Source organism: Nansenia antarctica, assembly GCF_963989245.1.
Source record: "Nansenia antarctica genome assembly, chromosome: 19".
Taxonomy (NCBI): Eukaryota; Metazoa; Chordata; class Actinopteri; order Argentiniformes; family Microstomatidae; genus Nansenia; species Nansenia antarctica.
Window position 1 is genome coordinate 13,468,917 of NC_137692.1, and position 27,468 is coordinate 13,496,384.

The 27,468-nt window shown below is 45.3% G+C and overlaps 2 protein-coding genes across 2 annotated transcripts in view; one reads left to right on the forward strand and one right to left on the reverse strand.

Moving 5' to 3' along the window:
- Positions 1–13,896, forward strand: part of oafa (OAF homolog a) — a 17,539-nt gene extending 3,643 nt beyond the window's left edge. Inside the window, 3 exon segments of the mRNA XM_080548858.1 lie at positions 10,632–10,766; positions 11,059–11,239; positions 11,610–13,896. Of these exon segments, the coding sequence (XP_080404984.1) occupies positions 10,632–10,766; positions 11,059–11,239; positions 11,610–11,884 (591 nt within the window). The 3' untranslated portion in view covers positions 11,885–13,896.
- Positions 13,897–15,637: 1,741 nt separating this feature from the next.
- hepacama (hepatic and glial cell adhesion molecule a) lies at positions 15,638–26,622 on the reverse strand (the record flags this gene model as incomplete). The annotated part of the gene is made up of 8 exons (XM_080548940.1): positions 15,638–16,003; positions 16,191–16,261; positions 16,570–16,628; positions 20,610–20,700; positions 22,370–22,651; positions 23,599–23,760; positions 24,275–24,450; positions 26,528–26,622. The coding sequence occupies 8 exons, from the start codon at positions 26,620–26,622 to the stop codon at positions 15,638–15,640; spliced, it is 1,302 nt and encodes a 433-aa protein (XP_080405066.1).
- Positions 26,623–27,468: the final 846 nt, after the last annotated feature.

Below are 27,468 nucleotides of genomic sequence, written 5' to 3' on the forward strand. Positions count from 1 at the left end.
CATATGTAGACTGCGGTGCTAGACCACTGGACCACCCCCAGGCCACAATCAGAGTTTATCTGTTCTGTCCTTAAACAGCTGAATTTGGACCCCAGAAATAGACATAGTTTTGATCAAGTCAGGAATGTATGTTTGCAACTTCATAATATATTCAGTGTTGGACAATAAAAGCTTTCTTATGTGTCTCTCCTCACTCGTGCCAAATTTGATTCAGCAAATAAGGCCGAGCAGGGCAAAACATGTTTTTCAAAACATCAAAACATATCATGAAAATGCTCGATTGGATTATTTGTCATTAGGTCTATTAGAAATGTTGAGACGAAGATTAGCCTAATTGGGCACATAGTGTTTGATGTGTCCTTCCTGACACCACTGCTAATGTCGCCGAGACGGGTAATTGAGGAGGAATTGAGAATTGAGTGACGGGTAATTATTTGTCTCCGTTACTCCATAGTCCACCAACCCCTGTTGTGTCAGGTGAGTAACAGATGTCGGGGGATCTTTCTGACATATAATCTCACACTATCTTTCCAAATTACACAGCCTGTTCTCCAAACAATGCCATGGTAGTGTGAATGACTAACATCCACTTTCTTTTTTAATCTTCCCTCTATCTGTGAAATATAACTGTATTGTGTTTCACGGCCCAGCTTTTCGCCTTAGGCCAGCTTTCTTTTTCTTCTTTGAAGAAGATTCAAAGAAAGAAAAAGCATTTATGAATACACCCCCATCTGTAGTACAGTCATTTCACAACGCCCACCGGTAGCTAGTGGGAGAGAAGGAGAGCAGGGCATGGTTGTTGTTTGGCCTTTATGAGCAACGCTCCCGTAGGGATATGTGACCTGTCTGGCACCAGCCCATCCCTGCTTGTCTCCTCACTGTCCTCCCATATCACCCTGGGAAGTCTGGAAAAAGCTGCTGGAAAAAAGGAAACTTGGAACTGGACTGCTGCGCTGTTACCATCAGCCCGTTGTTTCCTTATTGTGTGGGTGGCTTAAGTCGTTATCTCTGCTGTCCATTCATTCGATATGTGGGAAATGTCAGTATTGCATAATAAACAGGATGTTTGCGTGTTTCAATACAGTGCACATCTGTTTGAAGTCCAACACTATTCATTCACCACATGGCATGGTTGAGTTGGGTCTTTTCAGTGGCCTAACCTCACCTCACCTTCCCCTGCCATGACTTTGTCACTTGCACAAACTTGTCAGCCTTTTTTACGGGCTAGAGAGAGTGTCACTTTTTCCAGGAAATGTTGTGGTTGTTGCCTTAGATGCCTTACAGGTTAGAACACTATGACAGGGGTAGGACTCCCGCTACTGTTTGCGTGCGTGCGTGCGTGCGTGCGTGCGTGCGTACATGCCCTCCAAGCTGCATGGCCTCCGCACATTCTCCCAACATGCTTTGTCCCTGCGAAAGAGATCTTCCCCAGAGATAACTACTATAACTATACTATACTATTACTACATTCTACTCTACTACACTCTACTATAACTATTGGGTTATTGCATAATCCAGCACGCAAAGCTACTCACGGAGCTGTTGTTATGATCAGCATGTTCATTCACAGTATTTGTAGAAATTAAGAAGCCTTAGGCCTGATCTGTGTTGATCTGTGTTGCCCCATAATTAGTGGTGCTAAAATCCTGGATAAGAAGGAAGTGATGAAGCATGGGTGGAACACACTGACATCCCCGGCCTTCGAGATTATGAAGTTGCTCTGCTAACTTGTACAACTCAGTAGAAACTACAGACATATATTAGGAAATATAAGAAACTTATATTAGACAATATAAGAAACAGGAAACATAAGAAACTTATATTAGACAATATAAGAAACAGTAAGTATGAGAAACTTAGAAGATAAATGTTTAAGATGGCATGCGAATGCCCTTCCCAGTGTTTTCTCCCTGCCTGCCTGAGCCAATAGGATTCTAGAGGTTGTTGTGGAAGTCTGTCTGTCCCCGTCCTGTGGCCGGATATGAAGTCTGTCTGACGGACACAGTTTGGAGGCTGGTTTGGACTGGAGCCATGGCTGGCTATTAGACTGATTTGATTTAAATCAAATCATCGTCAAATTATCAATCTCCTTCATTTCCTTCACTGTGAGGACTCTTGGGACTGTCTCGTTTAATTTCCCAAAGGCATGTTTTCATATCGTCTCATGATCTGTGATTGCATGGGAATTGTTTGAATTGTTTGATCCCTCTACAATGGAGAACCCAGGATTTTCAAGTACCATAAGAAATGTACGGAGCCCCCCTGGGGTCACATGGTAGAAAAAATTTATTTGATGTGTGAATCCGTTCCCTCGATTTAGTAAATCTGTTCCCTCGGTTTAGTAATTTGTTTGGGTTAGGCTACGAGCCAGAACGATCGCAAGGATTCTAACCCTAACCCTAATCCTTGCAATCGTTCTGGCTCGTAGGGCCTAACCCTAACCCTAACGAATTACTAAACCGAGGGAACAGATTTACTAAACCGAGGGAACGGATTCACACATCAAATATTTATTTTCTACCATGTGACCCCAGGGGGGCTCAGTAGACATGTAAGGCTGTTGTAGAAAAACACATTTAGAGAATTGTTGAGAATTGATTCGAATTATGACTTATCAGCCTGTATGGTGCCTATTTATGATTACATGGTAAATACGAATTATGTCAATTGACATACAATTTACATGACATACTTTCCCATTGAAAGTGTGTCCAAACTTTTGACTTTTTTTGGTACTGTATGTTTGGTTATCGTGTCTTTTGATGGGGCCCAAAGTTGATGTTACCATTCTTCTCTGTGAAGTAAAAAAATTAAACGAATTAGACACAGGCCAGACTAGGCCACCTTACACCAGCAGTAGCCTTTGTGTGTTTGTTCAGTCCATTCTCCCCAGCGTTTGCTAATTGGCTAGCTCGTACAGCCAGGTGTGACCGGCCCACATCTGACTCCACATTCCTGCCTTTAGAACCTCTGTAATTAGCCTCAACTCAAGCATTTCTCGGCAGAGCTGCTTTCCTCCACTCCTTTGTCTGCTGCCGTCTGTCTCCACAGTCAAGGTTTAATCCTCCTCTACACCTGTGTCTTTTCACCCCCCCCCCAACAAAACAAAAAAAACAACCCAACCCCAAGCCCCATGTTATTGCAAATATCTGTACCTCATCAAACACATCCTGTTATCAATCATTCTGTTGTTTCATGGGAAATATCAGACTTTAAATGTACTTTTACTCTTCTACATAACTCCTGTGGATAGTTTTCTCAACTTTTTCCTAAACATTTGTTTCTACTTCAGTCGGCTCCTAGGTTCTGTTGACTCCTGTTTATTGTCTGCACACCATAGCGCTGTTTGATCACATTGACAACAACATCCTGACAAAATGGGAATCTTTCCAACTACTGTGTCTGTATAGCAACTATTGCTAACTATAACTATTTATCAGCATGGCTGCATTTTGGCCTATTAGACTAGTCAGTAAGAAGAGCCCATCAAAAGAAAAAGAAGCAAAGGCCCAACCATTATGTTTCCCCACAAATGTGTGTGAAATTGAAAATGTCTTTCATGCTCTCATCCTCACTCAGTAAACCTCGGCTCCCAACTGTTCCATTAATCTGACCACTGGGCCTCTCTAAACAGCAGCCTTATCAAACTGACAAGCTCTAAGAGGTGATTGGTCCAGCCAATAGCCTTATCAACAGACAGGGTCTTAGGGGGGATTGGGAAACAGGAAGCTACTCAAGCCCTGGGGACGACCCTTTGGCAGAGCACACACACGCGCACGGACACACACGCACACACACACACACACACACACACACGCACACGCACACACACACACACACACACACGCACACACACACGCACACGCACACGCACACGCACACACACACGCACACACACACACACACACACACGCACACGCACACACACACACACACACACACACACACACACACACACACACACACACACACACACACACACATACCCGCACTTTATCAGAAGTTACTGCTCTGATTTTCACAGCCATGAACAACGTATCCTCTCTGTGGTAGGGGTAGCATGGTTACAGCATAGCTACACAGAATGTAACACTGTAAATAGGACCTTTGACTGTGTGAATAGGCCTTTGTGCACGTCCTTAAAATAAGCTCCCCATTAAACGTAACCACCCATGAAACGATCCCGACTCCCCTAGCCCATACAACTAGTCAGGTTGTAGGAATACACTGGTGTTTGGCTTGGGGCCCATGGTGATTTGTCTCCAGGCTGATTCCGTCCCGGTGGAACAGCAATGATGGCAAGGGACTCTGCACTTGTTTCATGTATTTACACTTTACAGCTGAACATTTGGCATTTGAAAATTGGCTGATATACATCGATAAATAGGCCTTTCCATCATCAATGGAAATATCTGTCATCTGAAAATATCAAATGATGAGACTTGTATCTTTAAAATCCTGGGTATTAACGCAGCACACAGCTTTCCTTCACGAAGATCCAGATCTGAATGTAGGGTTGAATAATTTGATATAATTATTGTTATGTATGCAATTGATATTGCCAACAGTATGCCTTGTTGTTATCCCCATGCGTTAGGGGGCGCTCTACAGCACCCGTTTAGTGTAACTGATAATATCGTTCTGGTGCTAGTAAAGCAGAGTTAAAATGGATTTCAATGTCTCAACCTGTGTTCTTGTGTGTCTCTCTCAATAACAAGTGTATCTTTATATTATATAGCGAACGTAATAATTATGTGGGCATATCTTTCTGTTTCTAGCAGAAGTGGTTACGACTTCAACAGACCTTCTTTCTGTTTCGAAGGGAAGTAATTTGAACATTGCTGAGAAACCCAGTTTATAACAAACCGTCTATACCTTCCCACCAGAATACATCAGTAACAAATTGTAATCTTTGTGTCACATAGCACAGCCCCGTTCTCAAACGAGTGTACCCAGACTCTGAGCACACAAGGTCACAGTAGAAGTTTCCATGTTCACACAATCCAGTCTCAGTCAAATGTCTAAGGCCACTATTCCATCAAGTTCAAACGTTTAAAATAGACATTTGAAAATGCGAAAAAATTGAAATGTATGTGAAAATGTGAGGTTTTTGTGATAAAGCCCCTATATAAAATTATGTGTTAAGGTATAACATCAATACAATGAGGGTTTTTTTCAATTGGAATTTGCAATATAGAAATGTTTCCAATACTGTATGTCAGTAGTTTTACATACTAATTTGTACCCAAAATAATCGCATTTATCCAAAGACAGACTTGGTGGTTACATGGTGATGTTGTGGGAGATCTAGTTAGAACCCAGTCAGGCACATTGGTGGTGTGACTCTGATGGGTCCTCCAGTGGGAGGTTAAACGGGGTGAAGAAGTGGAGGTGATTCGGTCAACATGTTTGTGTGATGGGTCACCTTGCCTGACACAGTAAGACGTGTTCCGTGATCTTATGTCTAGGCTTTAGCTTAGCATGCTAAGGCTGTCACAAATGAAGGCTGAACCCAAACGCAGACACAGCCAGGACGAGCAGGTTAGTGTTGAGCAATGTGTTTACTGAATAACTCTGCTGGCAGGTGTTCAGGTGGGGCAGGCAGGTGGGGGGACAAGGCAGGCAGGCGGGTAGTCAGATAGGCGGATGGTCGGCAGGTAGGGTATCCTTTGGGGGTAACGGGAGAGCAAGGGTTAGATTAGGACGGACGGGTAGATTAGCAGGTTTCAGAGCGAGATACGAAGGAACCATCGATGGCAACGAACTGGCGTTGATTAGTAGCAGGTGCAGGGTTCTCGTAGAGGAGAGTCGATGGCCAGATTGCAGACATGTGGTGACCAATCACGGCAGGTCACGGTCACGATGGTGGAGACGTGACAAAGGCCCGTGTCTGTCTAACAATCTGGCGATTCGCTAGTTTCATTTCTCACTCTCATTTTATGACTGAACATCTGACAATGGATGAACATGGATGTAATTAAGTCATCATTAATTTCCCAAATGATCTCATCGGGGCATATGTGTGCTTTTTAAAAATGAATTTAAGAAGAAGAATACTTTTTTATAATGCATATTTTTTCAGTGTGCAAACAGCGCCAGCTCTCCACTCCATTAAAACCCATTCATACAGAGAAAAGCCTTTACCTGTGAGCACCTGGAACTGACCCGCCTTCCAACCAGGCAACATAATCCCCCGGCCACTCCCTTTCATACTCTTCCTCCAATCTAGAGTTCCTTGTTTGAAAAAGAGAGGGAACAACAAAGGACTGACTGACTGACTGACTGACCACATTGTTTGTTCATTTTGATTTTACCAGGTTGTAGCCTGAGCGAAGTGAAGCTAGAACAGTGTTTTGATGTTCTATTGTCATTTGATTTTAGATTTGTATTTAACGATGATAGATAGGGACAATGTTCGTAAGGATCAGGTTCGGGACGTTAGAATTATAAGGTTCTATCTCCATTTTTGTCAAAATTGAGTTTTTTTACATAATCTGATCCATTAGGTGTTTATTAATGCCTGTGTGGTGTTATTTCTAAGATGTTGACATTTTTGAGTTAGTAATTAATAAAATACAAAGATTCCATCTCACAGAACATAATGGAATGTAAAAACTTTGACGCTCAATATCTCTGAACTACCCTAAACGGAGATAGAACCTTATAATTCTAAGCTCACGTTGTCACTGCATACTAAACGATTGGGGAGAAAAAGCCGCTCAGGAATGCTACTCCTGAGACTTGAGGACACTTTAAAAATCAACAAAGTTGAATAGCTGAGAGGGGAAAAAGACTTGTAGAGGGGACAACAACATACAACCATTCAGGCTCGAAATGTTCCACAGTGTCACTGTCACTGTCACTGATCACTTCTTGCGCGTTGAATGTGTGCGATGACATTTAATTGATTTAATCAATCTCAGCTCCTGTGCTTGGCGGGTGTAATGACAATTATGACCGTAGGGACTGTGTGGCGGGAACTATACCGGTGGAACCGATGCTACCGGTAAAACCTTCCACCGACCCAACCCTAGTATTGGTAGAAAAAACACATGACCTAATTTCCTATGTGTCGTTATTATCCTTTGTTCAGAGACAGTTATTTAAACACATACTCAGCACACGTTTGACACCATTACCAGCCCTATCTAGAGCATGTCAATGGATTGACTTATATATCACCTTATTCCAAAGAGCTTTACAATGGCCTCTCATTCACCCTCACCATCTGCTGTTAAACACATCAGTGTCCACTGGGACTTTGCATAATGTACTGATTTAAAAGTTGAATCTCGGGGCATGTTAAGCGTTGACCATGTAACCGCAGGGTCCCCGGTTCGATTCCAGCCGGGGACATATCCTGCATGTCATCCCTCCTCTCTCTCTCACCCATCCTTCCTGTCTAAATCTCTACTGTACCTGTCAATAAATAAAAATTAAAAAAAAATGAGTCAGAAAAAAATAATAAAAGTTGAACCTCACTTGACCACTCAGGTTGCTCCATTAATGACTCTGTCATTAATGGATCAGGTATAATTAATGACTCTGTCATTAGTGGATCAGGTATAAACCTTTTCATTGTTAATGTTGCACCATCTGTAACACCCAAGGTGTGCCAACCTTGTGTGTGTGTGTGTGTGTGTGTGTGTGTGTGTGTGTGTGTGTGTGTGTGTGTGTGTGTGTGTGTGTGTGTGTGTGTGTGTGTTGATGAATGTGTGAGAGCATGCAGCCAGAAGTGAGACTCCAAACAAACAAATCATGGGTATGTGTGTGTGTGTGTGTGTATGTGTGTATGTGTGTATGTGTGTATGTGTGTATGTGTGTATGTGTGTATGTGTGTGTGTGTGTGTGTGTGTGTGTGTGTGTGTGTGTGTGTGACTGGGCGTGTGTGTGTGTGTGTTGTTGAATGTGTGAGAGCGTGCAGCCAGAAGTGAGACTCCAAACAAACAAATCATGTTCCTACTGGTGCGGGGTGTATTTATAGAACCGTTAACGTCATCTGTGTATGTTGTTACAAATCAAACTTAATTACTTGTTTTCATCTTTCCTAGGTACTGGGTTTGTGCCAGCGTGTTTGTGAGATGTTAGATAAAGGTCACGTCTGTTTGTATATTATTTTGACGTTGCACGATAGTGACACCTCTGATGTCATCGTGTTGACCCCTCCCCCTGTGCTCCCTCGGTTTCACGGTGGTAGTGAGGTCGGGTTGAGACCAATGCCGGATCCTCTCTGTAATTACCCAGAGTGCCTTGAGGCTGGACCTGAGTGTCAGCGCCATTTGTCGACGTCCTGGGAGGTCTGGGTGCCTCGCTCTCACCTCTAGAGGGGGAATACCAGTCTCCTATCCACTGGGGTCTTTCATTGCTCTGCCACTTCGTGACGTTAGAATTATAAGGTTCTATCTCCATTTCTGTCAAAATTGAGTTTTTTTACATAATCTGATCCATTAGATGTTTATTAATGCCTGTGTGTGGTGTTTATTTTTTTTTAAATGTTGACATTTTCTAGTTAGTAATTAATAAAATACAAAGGTTCCATCTCACAAAACATAATGGAATGTCAAAACTTTGACGCTCAATATCTCTGAACTGCCCTAAACGGAGATAGAACCTTCTCATTCTAAGCTCACGACTTCTGATACCTTCATGTCTGGATACTCACACCAGCTCAGTGGCCTTGCGGTCAGAGTGTTCACCCTGAGATTGGGAGGGTTGTGAGTTTGATCGCCAAGCTGAGTCATAACCAAAGACTATAAAAATGGTACCCGATGCCTCCCTGCTTGGCACTCAGCATTAAGGGTTGGATCGGGGTGTAAGATCCTGAAACATACCAGCGTCATGTCCAGGGGGTGTACTTGTACATCAAGCCACCTCACGCTATGGAAACAGGAGATAGGCTCCTGCCCCCCTAAGGACTTACAGAGCCCCTCGGACAGATAGCACAAAGAGGGGCAACACAAGATTAGAGGCTGCTGCGAACCGAAATACATCTAAAGGACAAGGCCTTGTCCGCTAACACCACATCTACTTTGTCATGACTCATGAGCGGCCCGCCATAGAGACGGGGGGGGGGGGGGGGGGGGGTCAGAGGGTTATGGGAGGGAAGGGTTAGGATGGGAAACAAGATATGACCCAGGTTAGGGTGAGGAAGAGAGTCGGATTGAGTAACCCACCCAGTCAGCCAGCCACCCACGCAGAGACAGCAAGGACGGTTTATCGCTGGGCTGAGATCAGTTGTAACACTGACTGAAAGAACATAGTCTTAAACCTTAGATTAGAAAATTGAGCCTGAATCCGCCTCTCTAAAAATGAATAATCGGAAGATTATTCCGGAGATGGGGTGTTCGTTCAGTCTGTAGCAAAAATGCTCTGCCACCTGATATTCTAGAAAGGTATCTGAGGTAATCTCAACACAGAGGAGTGAGTGAAGGTTCTGTATCGAGCAGCTCTGTGGGCCAGACAGACAGAAGCTTCTAGTACAGTTCTCATAACAAGGAGTGACAGCGGCGCTGCAGACCAAACAAAGACGCCTCTCTGTCTTGTTTATCTGACCGCCTCCAAGAGATCCTCCTCCTCCTCCGTCCTCCTCGGGAGTGGAAGACTCTGCCTGGAAACTGCTTGTCCTCTGCTGCCTGTCTGCTTCAGACCAGGATGTGTGTGTGTGTGTGTATGTGGGTTTGTGTATGTCTGTGTGTGTCTGTGTGCATGTGTCTGTCTGAGCCAAGAAGTTGTCAGGGTAGGGAGAAGAGATGAATGGGGGGACAGGTCTGTGGTCTAGCTTCTCTCTGCAGAAGCTTCCCATCATGCCATGTGTGTGCGTGTGTGTGTCTGTGTCTGTGTCTGTGCGTGTGTGTGTGCGTGTGTGTGTCTGTGTCTGTGTGTGTGTGCGTGTGCGTGTGCGTGTGCGTGTGTGTGTGTGCGTGAACTCTTGACGGCATCGGGGGCTGCAGACAGATATCTCCAGCTGTTGCCAACAGCAACAAAGCTGTGAACCTTCCAACATCTTCATCTCTCTGCTATTGTTGTTGTGTGAAAGAAGTGTCCGATTCTTCCGCTTCCATGTTAATAATATTAATTCATGTGTCAAGAGACGTGAGGCTCTCTGCCTGGGCTCCAACTCAACAGCATAAATAAGAAACGCTCGAGACAGGCAACACTGTACTGGGGACAGAGCCTTTGCGGCTGCTGCACCTAAACTTTGGAACAGCCTCCCCCTCCACGTACGGGCCGCTCAGACCCTGGAGATTTGTAAATCCCTCCTTAAAACACACATGTTTTCCCTAGCCTTCCCCCCCCACCTAGCTATCGGTCCCTGGCTTTTATTATTTTATAGTTTTTTTATTGTGTAGGTCTCTGGTTCTTATTGTCTTATTGTTTTATTGTTTTTAGTCCTTTTATCTTCTCTTTTAACTTGACCATATCTTGTATTGCATTGTATTGTGTGCATTGTGCTTATTTATTTCCTGCATTTGATCTATTTTACAACTGTGAAGCACTTGCTGTATGTAAACGTGCTATATAAATAAAGCTGACTTGACTTGACTTGACTTGTACAATGGTGTTGAAAAGAAATGCTTTGATAGGATACGTTCAGGGAAAAAATGACTATCACCCCTCTCTCCCCTCCCTAGGATGTGAAGATCTTCCGTGCGTTGATCCTAGGGGAGCTGGAGAGGGGCCAGAGCCAGTACCAGGCCCTGTGCTTCATCTCCCGTCTCAACCACAACGAGATCATCCCCAGCGAGTCCATGGCCCGGCTCAGACAGGTAGGTAACCATAGTAACCATGACGGAGGGAGGAGGTGTGACCGGAGCCGTCGATATATAAAAGCGGTCTCGGTGACCTGACTGATTGTGTTCTGTTCTTTGTGTGGCCTGGGGGTGGTCACCGCGGTCTACAGTTCACACATATGCCCATGTCAGCATGGGTTCGAATCCAGGCCCATGCCCTGCTGACATGCCCTCTTTCCTGTGTGGTTTCCACTGAATCTGTCCAATAAAATGAAAAATATGAGTGGCACTCAGAATAAAATAACTGAAAGTGTTCTGTTCTCGTCAGAAAAACCCCCACGCCATCCGCTCGGCGGAGGAGAGACGTGGCCTGGACCAGCTGACCATGAACGTCGCGGTCAACCTGACCCGGGCTTGGCAGCTGAGCTCTCACATCCACAACATGTGTAGTGAGGCCGGGGAGGCCACCTACACCAGAGAGAGTGATGTCAAACACTGGCTAGAGAAAGGTCGGATATCTCAACCTACTGCACACCTACTCTTTCCCTCTCTCTCTCTCTTTCTTTCTCAAATCTTGTTTTTCTCAAAACAAAAATAGACCACATGGTTAGTGGTCTCTCTCTCTTTCTTTCTCTCTCTCTCTCTCTCTCCCTCTCTCTCTCTCTCTCTCTCTCTCTCTCTCTCTCTCTCTCTCTCTCTCTCTCTCTCTCTCTCTCTCTCTCTCTCTCTCTCTCCCTCCCTCCCTCCCTCCCTCTCCACTCTATGACACATCAAAACAAAGATGATGTCATCCAATGTGAAGTAAACACTGACTCACCCTACAATTTGCACCGACCTCGATTCACCAGTAAATACTAACCCTAAACCGTTTATCCGTAGGTGTGGAGGGCTCCATGTTCCAGATCCTGCCCCAGTCGGCGGACGTCCCGGGGCTGCAGAGCTGTCGCGCCGCCCGGGACCTGTGGCAGCCCTGCTCCTGCAGCTTCAGCCTGCGTCTGGAGTGGTACCCCTGCCTGCTCAAGTACTGCCGTAACCGGGACACCACGGGCAAGGGCAGCCCCTACAAGTGCGGCATCAAGAGCTGCAGTAAAGGCTACTACTTCTCCTACTACGTCCCCCACAAACAGCTGTGTCTGTGGGACGAGGAGACCTAGCGGCTTAGGGCGCCCTCCCTCACACTCCTCTGACAGAGACGGAAGCACGGAGCAACGCAGACCGTAAAAACCCCGCGCCCAAGCCATGGCTTTCTACTCTCTTATTTAACGGGTTAACCGTACTATGTGGGTGTCGTCCACGGACAGAGAGAGGGTCGTGACACGGTGAGGCGTCGGACACGGATGTTCAGTTCAGGTTGTAAATAAATCATACCAAAACCGATCGCTCTAGTACCTACACTCGGAGGTTGAGCCGATGACTCGTACACAGTAGGAGCCAACTCCTATAGGAGGGATGTGAGTGACATTGCCGCGGTGGTTCAGTGACAGATTGTGGGACCGTGATAAGTGACTGTCCCACTTCTGTGCTCACTTTGATCCACCGGCTCGGTGTGTTCCTTCGACTACAAGACGGCTACGACGACGACAGCGACGACTACCACTTCGTTTTAAAAAGGACATACAGTATTCACGCATAACAGCTGGACAGTGCAGCTTCTTCTACAGGGGTGTCTGGCCAGTGAGACTGCTGGGAAAAGAACAAGGCTCCCATTCTGCTGTCACAGTAGAGATCAACATCAGACTCTTGACTTCAATACCAGCTTTAGCCAGCTGCTGTAGTAGACCATGTCCCTGGTTGGTGGCGGCTCAGGTCACATGGTTCTCCATGGTTCTCTCATGCTACCATTATTTATTTTGTTGCAAAGTGAAATTATTGAAGATTTTTCTTACATTTTGTTATAAATGACAAACATCTTAAAAAGTCATGCTATTTGTATTTTTTGTCAATTATTTTTAATGTGCATGTCCTCACAAACTCTCCATATTAGCTGTTCAATTAGTATTGAAGCTAAAGAGACTATATCTGGGGGGGGGTTTGATTCCTATGACTTGGGCATTATGTTCAGATAACAGTGTAAAGCTATGTTCTAATCTAATGTATGTCGTGAGAGCAGGTTGAGTATCTTACATGTATTGCATTCCAGTTGCCTTAATGTTCTGTTCTGTTTAAACTGACTTGTTTATAATATGGAAGCGTTGATTTGACATTATCATTTAAAGGGACCACATCTAATAATGTTTTCTTTTTTCATGATTCATTATTTACCCCGTTTCAACGTTTTAGGCTAAATCAAAGTTAACCTACTCAATCTTCTAAAATGTAGGGCTACGTTTAAAACCTGTCACAGTGTATTTCTATCCTGTGTCGGTTGTCGAATCACTCAGTGCTAGTTTACTTAGCTGTGTAAGCCACAGTCCATGATCTTGTTGAGAAAGAACTTTGTAATCAATTATGCTGCCACACATTACACTGCCACCTCCTGGTCATGCAGGGGAATGTACGCATTTCACACAAACAGCGACTTGTTGCTATGTGAGATTTGTTGTCTCACAAGATATTCATATAGAACTGTTTCATCACCACCATACTTCTTCTCATGTCAGTTCATTTAATTTAATGACCATCACAATGTGTTGTCATTTGTAGATTGTCTCTCCCATTGATAATATATAGGTCCCTCCTGATCACAGACGCTTGTCAGGTTTGGTATGACCGACATCACTATTTAACCATCAGTCTGTTACATTTTAATTGAATTCTACAATATGATCATATAGATTTATACCTCAGTAATAAGTCAAATGTATCCCTCCATCTGATTGTTTTGAGTTTTGTTTTTAATCATATTCAGTAGGTAAACTGGTACATTGTTGTTCTATTTGAGTTTCCTAACGTGTGTGTGTGTGTGTGTGTGTGTGTGTGTGTGTGTGTGTGTGTGTGTGTGTGTGTGTGAACTGACAAACCAAATGTCCTTTTGTATAAAATATTTTCAAACCGGGGCCATTTTCTGGTAATCAAGTGCCTTAACGCTTCAACTGATATTTTTGCTATGTAAAACTAGAATAAAGTCTCAAACATATTTTTCTATGAAAGAGTTGTGTGCGTTTGCAAAGAGTAATAACAAAGAAAGAAATAAGTAATAATTGACCATGGAAATATATATTTTACCTGCAGGGGTTCAATAAAGGATTTCTTTGCACTGCAGATGTGTGTGGTTATTACTTTTTGTAAACAGTTACAACTGCAGATACTCATAATCCGAATGGGAATTATAAAAGAGATACTGTAAATCTGTTGCCCACTCCTGCTAGATCTTGGTTAATGAACCAATCACGTGCTTTTAAATGTATGAGGCAACTGTAGCCCAGATAGGCTCCACAAACAAGTCATGGCGCAAGATTATCCGGTTGTTAAGTCGTGACGTGTTTCCTGGTCCAAAATTGGCTGAGGCGCTCTCTTCGAAATGCCTCAGTAGTAATAATAATTCATTATATTTGTATAGCGCTTTTCCAAGGCTCAAATACCCTGACAATATGGGGGAAACGGGAAAGTGCTGTGTCCCTTGTTGTATGAATAGATCCCAGTCTAAAAAACGATTGAACTGTCATTCTACCGCTGTAGTACACTGGTACTCTGGTGCGGGGAATTTCTGATTTGGACCCGGAAACTGCTAAACGTCACGTTTGACGTCATCCTTAACCGAATAGGATCAAATCCCAAAGCATACCATTTTGACTGAAAAATCTGGAACCAGAAAAACATCTCTTATTTTTCCAAACATTGAGCAAATAACATTAATAACACCACATTTCCCCACTCATTTAATGTTGATCAAGGCTATAAAATGTTCATTTTGATACACATAGAAAGAGTTTAAGATGAATTGTTAAGTGAAACAAACTTATGGTAAAAAGGCCTCGTAACAGTACTAGAACATTCCATACAGTATTTACATATCTACAGGCATTCATATCAGATCGTTTTTTATAACAGTAAAGCTTGGGATTGTATTACCTCTGCAACCCCTCTTCAGTACTCTGGAGCAGTAGCAGATCGAACAAACTCAAGTCCTCAAATGTTTTAGTTTTTGAAAGCTTTTAGACCCTGTCCACGCTTACACAGGTATTTTTTTAAACACTTTGTCTATGCGTTTTGGCCTTTTGCCCACACGCAAACTGCGTTTTCGATCACTGAAAACGGACCTTTTGCAAGAATTTTTGTCGACCGGTAAACCAGTTTTGGACTTGTGACGTCAGAGTGCCCGGCGTTATCTCCTTTGTGTATCATCCGTAGGCGACATTTCGTGCAATTCATTTTGGTGTATTCGCATCTCAAGAAGAAGCTCATCGATGCGCATGCTCCTAGTATTGTTCTGTGGTGTTTGACGTAACGTTTTAACGGCCTGGCATGCTTAATGGGAGTGTTTTAAATTGTTGTTGCGTTCTCTTGTGGATGGGGATATTTTTTTATAACAGTGTTTTTGTGGACGGGATTATTTGGGGGGATAGAAGGAGGAAAAACCTTGTCTTCCAAAATCCCTGTGTAGGCCTCTGTGTGGACAGGGCCCTGCTTCATTTCCACTTTCCACTTTAGAATGTTCCTTCAAGTACAATAATAAGTTAACACATCCTGGTCTCAAATACACAATCTATGGTAATTTACTATGTGATCACTGCCACATAGCCCTACTGTAGCTGTTGCCAACTCAACTAGATACAGTATACATCATATTCAAGGCTGGGGGACGGACATGTCAGAAATCTTCAATTGTGTGTGAAGTGGTTAAATGTATTGGATCAGAACTAGTCTCATACCACAGTCTTGTCACGAGAGACTAGAGTTCTGGCTGCTGGTCTGGCGTGGTGTGTGTTGGTGATGAGGAAGATGACGGTGATGAAGTTGGTCACTGGTCACGGGGTGTTTGGGGTGGCCGTCGGTTCCTCTGTTGAACTGTGGGCTGGTGAAGGTGGGCGGAGTGAAGGTGAAGGTGGGCGGAGTGGGCGGAGCTTGTGGCCTGCGTTCTGTACAGGAAGTGAAGCAGGGGAGTGGCCTGGGTGGTGATCCTGGAACTGGACTGGGACGTGGTGAGACCCCACTGCCAGGGGAGAGGGGACAGGATTGCGGGGGAACTTCCGCATCGAGCGGGCGGGGGCGTCCGGCGAGTAGGAGGAGGGGCGGAAGGCGGAAGGGGGAAAGGAGTTCGTATAGTTTGGGAGACTGACCGCTGTCTCTGATTGGCTGATGTTGCTCGAACACTCGTCCCCTTCCATAATGTCCTGGGACAAGAAATGATTAGGAAACACAGATTATCAGGAGCTCTAGAACAACCCTGTTACATCACTTATCACCCATGTATTCTATTTGAATCGAGTCTATTTCTATGCTATTCTGTTTCATACTACACAGCAAAAAAAAAAAATAGTGCAATTTTGGATGATAGTCTACAGTGGTACCACCACTTACATCTTCATTGAGAACATAGAGAGCCAGGGGGTTCCTCCGCTCATGACCGGAGGATTTAGGCACGACATCAACTGCAAATGAAAGGATAAAGGTCAATAAGAATATTCTGCACCAAATGTGGAGTAGCCTACTCCAGTGGTTCTCAACCCTCTCCTCGGGGCGCCCCAGCCGCTCCACATATTTGATCTGTTCCACCACCAGCTCACCTGATTCAACTAATCAAGTACAAACCATCATTTCTTTGTACTTGATTAGTTGAATCAGGTGAGCTGGTCGTGGAACAGATCAAATATGTGGTGCGGCTGGGGCGCCCTGAGGAGAGGGTTGAGAACCACCTACTCTACCACATAGAGCAGCTCAACGCCCTCCTATCCCTTACCATCATGGCTGCTTACACACCTCTCCACGTAGACTGGGGACCTCACCGCAGGCTTCTTCCTGAGGATAGGGAGCCAGGATAGTGTTTCATATTCTACTTTTCTCTCGATCGCTTACACCATTTGTATGAAACTGCAGTTCACATACCCACTACAATAACATACAGTAACATTTTCAGCCCCAAAACATTTTTAGATTTTTCCATTTCTCAAATGAAATAATAAGCACCTTTTTTGCAAAACAGTTAACACACCTCTCTACAAAAGACACACATCTAAACTGAATGATTTCCTTAACAGCATGTAGCTCTCTCTCTGTAGCAAATCGTTACTCCATGTCAACTCTCGTTGCTCAAGAGTTAACCGTTTTTGCCGATGCTGAGACACTTTTAATGACACTGGGATCCACTTGATCTCCATCGTGACTTAACGAGACAACAATATTATTTTTGTCACACCCTCCACTTCCCCTTAGCTTACAGTCCCCTTCTCCCCTCCTCCCCGTCTCTCTCTCTCTCACTCTCTCACTCTCTCTCTCTCTCTCTCTCTCTCTCTCTCTCTCTCTCTCTCTCTCTCTCTCTCTCTCTCTCTCTCTCTCTCTCTCTCTCTCTCTCTCTCTCTCTGATTACAGGAGTGGAGTCAGGTGTCAGGTGTGTGGGAGTCAGGTTACCAGCTGTTTACCATCACCCCATCATTAGCCCTGCCAGAAATACCCGGTCCGGACTCCGCCACTCTGCCAGATCGTAGTTTACACTGTTAGTCACGCTTCCAGCCTTTGCTAAATACTGTTCCATCAATCTGCTCAGTATATTAACCCCTGTTTCCCTGTGCCTGCAGTACTCCAGCCTGCCTGCCTGCCTGCCCGCCCCAACTGCCCTGTCTACCTGCTTACCCTGCCTGCCTGCCCTGTCCACCTGCCTACCTGCCCTGTCCACCTGCCTACCTGCCCTGTCTCCTGCCTGCCTGCATGCCCTGTCGCCTGCCTGCATGCCCTGTCCACCTGCCTACCTGCCCTGTCTCCTGCCTGCCTGCATGCCCTGTCTCCCTGCCTGCCCTGTCTCCCTGCCTGCCCTGTCTCCCTGCCTGCCCTGTCTGCCTGCCCTGTCTGCCTGTCTGCCCTGTCTGCCTGCCTGCCCTGTCTCCCTGCCTGCCCTGTCTCCCTGTCTCCCTGCCTGCCCTGTCTGCCTGCCCTGTCTCCCTGTCTCCCTGCCTGCCCTGTCTCCCTGCCTGCCCTGTCTCCCTGCCTGCCCTGTCTCCCTGCCTGCCCTGTCTCCCTGCCTGCCCTGTCTCCCTGCCCTGTCTCCCTGCCTGCCCTGTCTGCCTGCCTGCCCTGTCTCCCTGCCTGCCCTGTCTCCCTGTCTCCCTGCCGGCCCTGTCTGCCTGCCCTGTCTCCCTGTCTCCCAGCCTGCCCTGCCTGCCCTGTCCACCTGCCTGCCCAGTCCACCTGCCTGCCTGCCCTGTCCGCCTGCCTGCCCTGTCCGCCTGCCTGCCCTGTCTACCTGCCTACCTGCCCTGTCCACCTGTCTGCCTGCCCTGTCCGCCTGCCTGCCTGCCCTGTCTACCTGTCTACCTGCCTACCTGCCCTGTCCGCCTGCCTTCCTGCCCTGTCAGTCTGCCTGCCTGCCCTGTCTACCTGTCTACCTGCCCTGTCCACCTGTCTGCCTGCCCTGTCCGCCTGCCTGCCTGCCCTGTCTACCTGTCTACCTGCCCTGTCCGCCCTCCTGCCTGCCCTGTCAGTCTGCCTGCCTGCCCTGTCTACCTGTCTACCTGCCTACCTGCCCTGTCCACCTGCCTTCCTGCCCTGTCCACCTGCCTGCCTGCCCTGTCTCCCTGCCCTGTCCCCTGCCTGTCTTCTGTCTGCCTGCCCCGTCTCCCTGTCTGCCTGCCCTGTCTCCCCGCCTGCCCTGTCTGTCTGCCCTGTCCACCTGCCTGCCTGCCCTGTCTCCCTGCCTGCCCTGTCTGCCTGCCTGCCCTGTCTGCCTGCCCTGCCATCAGAGCTCTGCTCAGCCCCCTCTCTGCCTTGGCCCCCCTTATCTGCACCCTGGCTCACCCCCATTGTTCCTTCAATAAATACACCATCCTTTGGATTTTACCATAATCTGCCTCTCTCTCTGTGTTCTGCATTTGGGTTCACTAGCCTGACCATTTTTACATGTTTGCAAAACAGTGAATGTGAACCTATTTTGCATGTGTGCAGAAAATCTTTGCTCGGTGTTAGGGTATATTGATAGTTGTAGTTAGTATTTATTGGGCTATTTAACGATTGATTGAAATAACTTTTCATTAGCTAACAAGTTGTATGTTTTGATGCAGGCACAGTAGTTGATGTGGGCAAAAATGTGGGCATCCCTAGTCAAAATGCCTTTTACAATTAATATCTAAGTGAAAAGTGGTAAACCTAACTTCTAAATGGTACAAAGTTAAACATGCCACATTTTATCACATTTTAAAGCAAGATACATTTTTATTTTACAGTTTCAAAATAATAAAACAGGGTAAAAGGTCTTGTGCAAAAGTTTGGGAACCCTGCCAGCTACTTTGTAACTCCTTCTCGGGCAACTATAACAGCTTGCAAACACCTCCTGTAGCTAGCTAAGAGTCTTTCAATTCTTGTTTTTGGAGTTTTTCCCCATTCTTCCTGGCAGAACACCGCTAGCTCAGAAATATTCTTCGGCCTTCTTGCATGCATGACATGTTTGAGATCTCTCCACAGATTTTCAATAATATTCAAGTCTGGGGACTGTGATGGCCTTTCCAAAACCTTCATCCGTTTTCCCTGGAGGTACTTCATGGTTGATTTTGAGGTATGCTTGGGTCATTGTCTTGCTGGAATACCCAACCTCTCTTCAACTTCAATTTCTGGACTGACCTTCGAACATTAGCCTCTTGATATTTGGTGGAATCCATTCTTCCTTCCACTTGCACAATATTGCCTGTGCCCCCAGCTGCTACACAACCCCAAAGCATAATGGATCCACCTCCATGCTTAACAGTTGGTAAGGTGTTCTTCTCTACAAATGCTTCACCCTTTTTTCTCCAAACATACCTTCTTTGGTTGTGGCCAAAAAGTTCAATTCTGGTTTCGTCAGTCCAAAGCACATTGTTCCAAAAGGCTTCAGGTTTTTCACGTTTTTCTTTTGCATACTTCAGATGCTTAATTTTGTGTTGAGGTCGTAGGAAAGGCTTCTTTCTGGCAACTCTGCCATGTAGGTCTTTGTTGTTTACGATACGCTGTATTGTTGTCCTGTGTCTGCTACTTATTTTTGCAGCTCTTTTGCAGTGATGTGTAGGTTCTTCTGAGCATTTCTCACCAGATCTCGGGCCATTCTATCTGAAAAATGTCTTGGTCTTTGTCTTGGACTTTGTTCCATTTATTTTCCATTTTCTGATTATGTTTCTGACAGTGGAAACATTTTCTGTTGTTATAGTTAGTATTTAGTATGTCATCATGAAATTAATGGTGAATTGAATTGTCATCATTAGATGATTATACTGTTTTGATGCACTGATTTGCTTTTGTGACATGAAAAGATTTGAGGGTTATAGTGCATTTTGCAAAAGAAATGTGTTGTTTTGGTCAATCTGTTTAGGGGAACAACTGTTAACTGTTTTGAAAAGAAAAAAACACTTTTTCAAGAAATCTGCTAAAATAACTGAGAAACACTCACTCATTGGGGATGAATTAAGAATGTGTTCATATCATGCTGTGTAACGTTATCATAGCTACAAGAGGACCCTTTCCTTTGTGGAAGACTGTGATATCAATGTCACTGTATTGTAGAACACTAGACGTGAGCAAAGGGAATATACACTCCTACACACACACACACACACACACACACACACACACACACACACACACACACACACACACACACACACACACACACACACACACACACACATCAGAGCTGAGAGGGTACAATCGAACTGCTCTGTTCCTGTTTCTGTTCTAAGAATACATCGTTCCATCCCTTGAATAATCACTGATCTAATTGGATTGGTCACTGCAAAGCTCAGTATTCAAACCAGGATCGCTTACTTGTTTGGTTTCCAGCAGGCACACACTGTTACCAAGGTAATGAGCAGGAATATGCCACCGGTGGAGAGGATGATGTACAGCGAGCTCCGTCCTGCCAAAGAGAGAAACAAACCACACTGAACCACACTGCGGCCTGATCTCACAGTCTAAACACTCAACCAGAGGACAAACACACACAGGCCCTCCGAATAGTCAAGATATATCCTTTCTGAAAACAACCTTTAACTTATTCATACCCACTATAAAACTATTCTAGAAGACCTGATCATAAAACAACATCCACCACTTTCTCTCTAAGGTATCCCCCAAGTAAAACAAAACAAATAGATTTGGAACAGATCCAGAGTATAAAAGAACAGAAATGTCCTAATTCCCTGGCCTGCTTGCCAAGCCTGGGAGGAGAGGTGGAGTGAATGGGGGTCGCTCTGGTTCTTTGTTCAACAGTGTATATACAGAGCTGCTCTACATGCACTCTGTTGCAGTACGCTGATGTGGTGGGTGTGTGCGTGTGCGTGCGTGTGTGTGTGTGTGCGTGTGTGTGTGTGTGTGTGTGCGTCTGTGTGCGTGTGCGTGTGTGTGTATGTACGTGTGCGTGCGTGCGTGTGCATGTGTATTCATGCACGCATGAATGCACGTGTGCACGCGTGAGTGCGTGTGTGTTTCTTTGTGTGTGTTTGTGTGTGTGTGTGTTCCGCTGCTCTCTCCATACACCATGTAGCGCTACAACAGTAATGAAGTCAGGATTACCCAGCCTCCACTGGGGTGAAACACCGACGACTCCTGCTTCCTTTATCTCCAGCTCCTCGTAAATAACTCACTGGATGGGTTCTCCACTGGATTAGCCTGTCTGTGTGCTCCAGGGCTCCTGGCTCCTTCTCTCCTTCTGTCTCTCTAGCTCGCCCCCCCCTACGGTCCTCTAGGCCAGCTCACTCAGGCGCCTTCACTCAGGCAGGATTTTTGCACTTGTTGTAAACAACTTTTTCAGAGGCGGCACACCTCACGGCAGACATTACGCTCAAGCAGTGGCGGACTCGGGCTGTTTGAAGGGCGGGGGGGGGGCGAAAAGACAAAAAGGGCACCTACTGCACAACATGGGACCCCATCAGTGCACATGGTCAAGTTTAGACCATTGGAAGGGCAGCCGATAGGGCAAATCCTCTCATTTTGCCACTCAAAAGGGCACTTTAGTGCGACGTTTTTCAACTGTGGGGGGCACATGGTCAAGTTTAGACCATTGGAGGGGCACCGATAGGGCACGTCCTCTCATTTTCGCCATTCAAAATGGCATTTTTGACACTCAAAAGGGCACTTAAGACAGACGTTTTTCAACCGTGGGGGCACCAGGAGGGGCGGTCGCCCCCCCCTGCCCCCCCCCTGAGTCCGCCAGTGTGCTCAAGCTTCAACTTCTCTCTTCTTCGTTAGTTTAACAGTAGGCCTAATGGCCCTCATAAGCCGAATGGCCCTGATAGATGCTAGAAGGTCTAAATGAGTCTATATAGGGGCGGCTGTGGCACAGGAGGTAGAGCCTGGCGTCTAATGATCGCAAGGTCGACAGATTGGGGAAGACACTGAACCCCCAAATTGCTCCCAACGAGCGGGCCCGGCGCCTTGCCTGGTAGCTTGCCGCCATTGGTGTGTGAATAGGTGAATAAGAGGCCATTGTAATGCGCTTTGGAATAAGACGCTATATAAGTCAGTCCATTTACCATTTTGACCATTGAAATGAATGACTGAGAGACAGGTACTGTGATGCCACCTACTGTAGACAGTGAGCTGGACAGGGATACTCCTCAAGCTGCTGATAGGGTTCTCTACAGTACAGCTATAGATGTCATCATCTGATATCAGCACCCGCGAGATGGTTAACACCTTCTGGTCATGGGACAGGAGGAGGCGCGTGTCATTGGTCAGGACCTTCCCTCCTTTCAGCCAACTGTAAGTGGGCTTGGTCCCGTTGTCATGGGAGCAGTAGAGAGTGAATTGTTCACTCAGCTCCAACACAGAAGAGGCTATCATCTGGACGTACGGTCTGGTCACAGGCACTGTGGACACACACACACACACACACACACGTAGGAATCAACTTTTTCCACTCGAAATAAAGAGCGGGAGACAGACCCCAGTGTTATACAATAATGTGGATCAATCAAATGAATAATTTATTATCATACACAATCATATTATGATCATATAAAATAATGAATTAAGAATCAAATACAACATCAATAATGAACAAAACGTGCATGGAGAGAGCAACAACATAGACCAGTTGTTTATATATTCTTATATCCTGACAGATAACTTATTTCTATAGCCCATAACTGTATATAGCCCATAACTGTATATACCTCTACATAACTAAACTGATGTTTACAATACTACCTCTGCACATACTGTATATTGCAGTCACTTATCACTACCATTCTTGTTCTATTTATGTTGTGCCCTTATATCACTATTTGCCGATGGTTCTTGAGCCTAATGGCCCATAGGGCAGGAGCCTATCTCCTGTTTCCATAGCGTGAGGTGGTTAGATGTACAAGTACACTCCCTGGACATGGCGCTGGTATGTCGCAGGGTCTTACCCTCAATCCAACGGTTCACGCTGAGTGTCAAGCAGGGAGGCATCGGGTACCATTTTAAAAAATAGTCTTTGGTATGACTCGGCCGGGGATCAAACTCACAACCTCCCAATCTCAGGGCGGACACCCTAACCACAAGGCCACTGAGTACTCATATCAGAGCAAAATCAGAATTTGGTATTACCAAAAATGTGATATACCGATACCCATCTATTGCATACATTTTCAGACATGTTTGGTCAAACTAACAACTTAGGTGGTTAAGTGGTTACTGGTATGACTGAACTCAATAGGAGTTCAAGAAGGACATCCACAAACAGGGTACATTTCAGAGATTCAAATTCCCTCACACACGTACCGGCACACATGTACACGGCTCACACAGTCTGGTGGCCAGTCACACCTACCGTCTACAGTGAGGGTGAGGATGTGTTCTCCAGTGAACGTGTCGTCAGTGATGGAGACCTCCACTTCGTAGACCCCCTCGTCTGACAACCGTAGGTTGCGTAGCAGCAGAGTTCCGTTCTCATACACAACGGTGCGCCCTCTGTACTCTGGACGCAGGTTGCCTATTCAATTCAATTCAATTCAAACAACTTTATTAGTCCCACTAGGAATTAGTTTAGAGCAGCATGTTGACAGAAAAACATGAAAACGTCTCACCACATACAACAACAACAACAACAAGTGCACCAGCCTATGAAGTAGGGCCCATGTCTTGCCATGTTACCACTGCAGGCCCTGTCTGTCTGTCTACCACAGCCTCAGTAAATGTTAGACGATTTATACAGTTGTTTCACCAATAGGGTCTTATCGACAACAGTGCCTCCAACAGAAGTGAAGTTCCAGTACATAATTAAAGCAGTGTACAGACAATCCCGATGTCTAAAAGTGTTGTGTTTGTGTTGCAAACAGATTCTTAATCGATTGAGGTATCGATGACGAGGTATCAATGCAAGAGGATTGTTTAACATCTCTACAGTACTATGTACAACCTCTTGTTACTAGTGGTGGAAGTATCGTTAAGTATCTAAAGTATCTAAATAAAAACAAATGTCATCGAAGAAATTCTTCTGGCTCTACCTATGATGCTGGTACCGATAGACTGGACCACGGTGACGGGCTTGTCCCTCATCAGCTGCCACTTGATGACAGGCAGGTCGGCGCTGGCACTGGAGTAGCTGACAGACAGGAGGGCGTTGCCACCCAGGGTGCCCCGCACAAGGTGGGTAGGGCTGGTGATGTTCACACTCCCAACACTGCCTGGAGACACGTGACGACATGTGGTAATTAATAGCACACACATTAATAGCATATACGTGTCTCTATCAACTTACACAACGCACCAGTCACTGTTGAATGAGGTTTTTCTATTTTTCACCTCTTTTTAAAGAGCAAGTCGTGAGCTTAGAATGATAAGGTTCTATCTCCGTTTAGGGTCGTTCAGAGATATTGAGCGTCAAAGTTTTTACATTCCGTTATGTTTGGTGAGATGGAACCTTTGTCTTTTATGAATTACTAACTCAAAAATGTCAACGTTTTAAAAATAACACCACACAGGCATTAATGAACACCTAATGGATCAGATTATGTAAAAAACTCAATTTTGACCAAAAATGGAGATAGAACCTTATAATTCTAACGTCACAAAGTGTCACCAACATTTGATCAGATATAGCCTTGCATGTCCCTTGTTCTCACGGCCTTCCCTCGTCGTCCATTTGGTTATGTCTCTTGAGAGCCATTCAACTCTTAGGCTGGGTTGCATCGACATGGTTTAAATTCATTCTGGTTTAGGCTTAATCCAGGCTTTCCAGGTTGAAACTAGGTTTAAAATGTATCAGGGACGCGTTGCACGTCATCCTTTTAATCCTGGATTAGTTCAACCTAGTTGAAACCAAGATTAAAGTAGGATACATTTATTTTCAGTGTCTGCCAGAAAACCTGGATTACCAGAGATTTAGATTTTAAAACAGGATTACATTTAAACTAGGTTTAAGATAGGTTTAAAGTTTGGTGGTATTAGTAGATAATACCAGTTTAGAAATGTATCCATGTTGGTGCAACCCAGCCTTAATCAACCATATCAATCTTTCTTTGAGAACATAGGCAGGACATGACCTCTCTAAACAACCATGTTTTACATTTAGTTAACTAATAATCGGCCCCTGGGAACACAGGGGGAGGGTCTACAGTTCCACATGCATATCATCCTTTTCAGCACAGCCCTGCCTTGGTAACCAAACACAGTAACGGCATTATGTTCACAGCTGAGGCTCCTATAAGTCACCACACTCCGAGTCTCCTGGCCAGATTTATACATGTCAGTGTGAGACTTTGAGTCTGGCTCTCAAGACCACCACATCCTTCACCACATGCAGGGCTACTCAGAGCCCAGACATGGTCTGCTGTGCTGCAGTACTACTAGGACTAATTGATAGGCTGCATGGCATTCTGGGTAATGGAGAGGGAGAGAGCGAGTGAGTGAGCACCTCTCAGCTCTGGGTCACCACGTGTGAGCCCGCATGGCGTCGCCATCGCCATCGTGCCCGTCACCATGGCAACCGTTGTCCAGTTGGAACTGTTGCACTCAGTTGTTGCCAGGGTGAGCGGACAAAGGGCAGGATTGTTGGGAAGTGTTTTCCTTCTGTGAAACGAGCCACTGGGAGAGAAAGACACTCTGAGACATTCTCTCTTTGTGATGTGGAGTGCAGGACACAGGGTTCAGTGATTCTGCCTAATAGCAGATCCGCCACCATGACACGACCCAGCACACAGTAGTAGCAAGGCTGGGTTAGTACTGGCCCCTATGCACTTACAGCTCTGTCTCTCTGCCCCATGTCTTTGTCTCATTTAAAACCTCTTAAAGTCCTAATGCTTCCCCTACACTTCCCCTCACATCCCTACCACAGCTCACGTCAACCAAAGCCTCTTCTTAGTGAAGCTGTATGTCTGTCTGTACAGACTGAATGGAGCACTGTGTTTCCACAATACTGAGGGTACGTCAGGACAACACAATCACTGCCCTGGGTAGATTAACTATCGTACAGCACTTACTTCCAACATGGTCATTTATTTTATACAGGCGGAAGTGTATTGTATTAAAAAAAAAGGTCTAACTCATATTTCAAGATGAATCCATTTCTAGTCCAAAATATGGAATATTTCCTGACTTGACTACTTTGTTTGTTTGCTGAACAAACAAACAATCTTTTCATAATGAATGTTACTTTCCCAAAAGCAAAATAATCAATTTACTGAACAACTAGGCCACTAGATCTTCCCATCCACATTGTTCTTCCTAAAAAGTAAGTTTTAAAATGACAACATTTTCACTTACCGGCATGGAGTAAAAGGAGGAAGAGGCCAGAGAGGGTGGATAGTGAAGGAATGTCTGCATCTGTGGAGGAAGACCTCCTCTCCACCTTCATCTTGGGTCGAGCGCTGAGTCTTTGTCCCACCCCGTGAGCATGGTTTACCCAGCCCAAACACGTCCCGTAGACTTACTAGTCGTTAGACTCTTCCTGCTCCAGCACCTCAATACTGCACACTAGCTCCTAGCTGCAACACTGGCCTCTCTCTGCCTTCTCTCTACCCCACTCTCACAGTACCCCCAGTTTGAACAACAGCGCTGTGTGTGTGTGTGTGTGTGTGTGTGTGTGTGTGTGTGTGTGTGTGTGTGTGTGTGTGTGTGTGTGTGTGTGTGTGTGTGTGTGCGTGTGACAGAGACATAGATAAGCATGTCTTTTCTACCTCCTGCTGCCCTTTCAGAAGACAGAGGTTGTGTTAGTCTTAGTTTGGAATGTTTATCCTTTAAAATGTTGTTGAGCCAACTGCAATGCCATTACTTGCAGTTATTGTAGGCTATTGTATACTTACAATGTTTTTCTAGAATAAGGTATAGGAAAAATATATGTCTTATCTAGATGAGATATATAGGATATCATGTCATATAGTTCGAGTTAAAACGAGTGGATTCAGTGGCTTGTCTGCTGTGATCCCTGCTGAGCTGTACTCAAACTGTTTCTGAAAGGAGCCCACTTGAATAAGCAAAATTACCCCCCCTTGAAAAACAACCGTTTTCTTTCTCAAACTCTCCCTCCCCCTCCCCACTCCCCTTAACCAAACACCCCTCAGACTCGACACTAAACCCACTATTCATTACTCTGCTATTAAAACTTAACCCTAACCCTAACTGAGGCAAACCAAAGACTATGGATAGTCTTGGATAGTAAAGCCAACAATGAACCAGCTCAGTGGCCTTGTGGTTAGAGTGT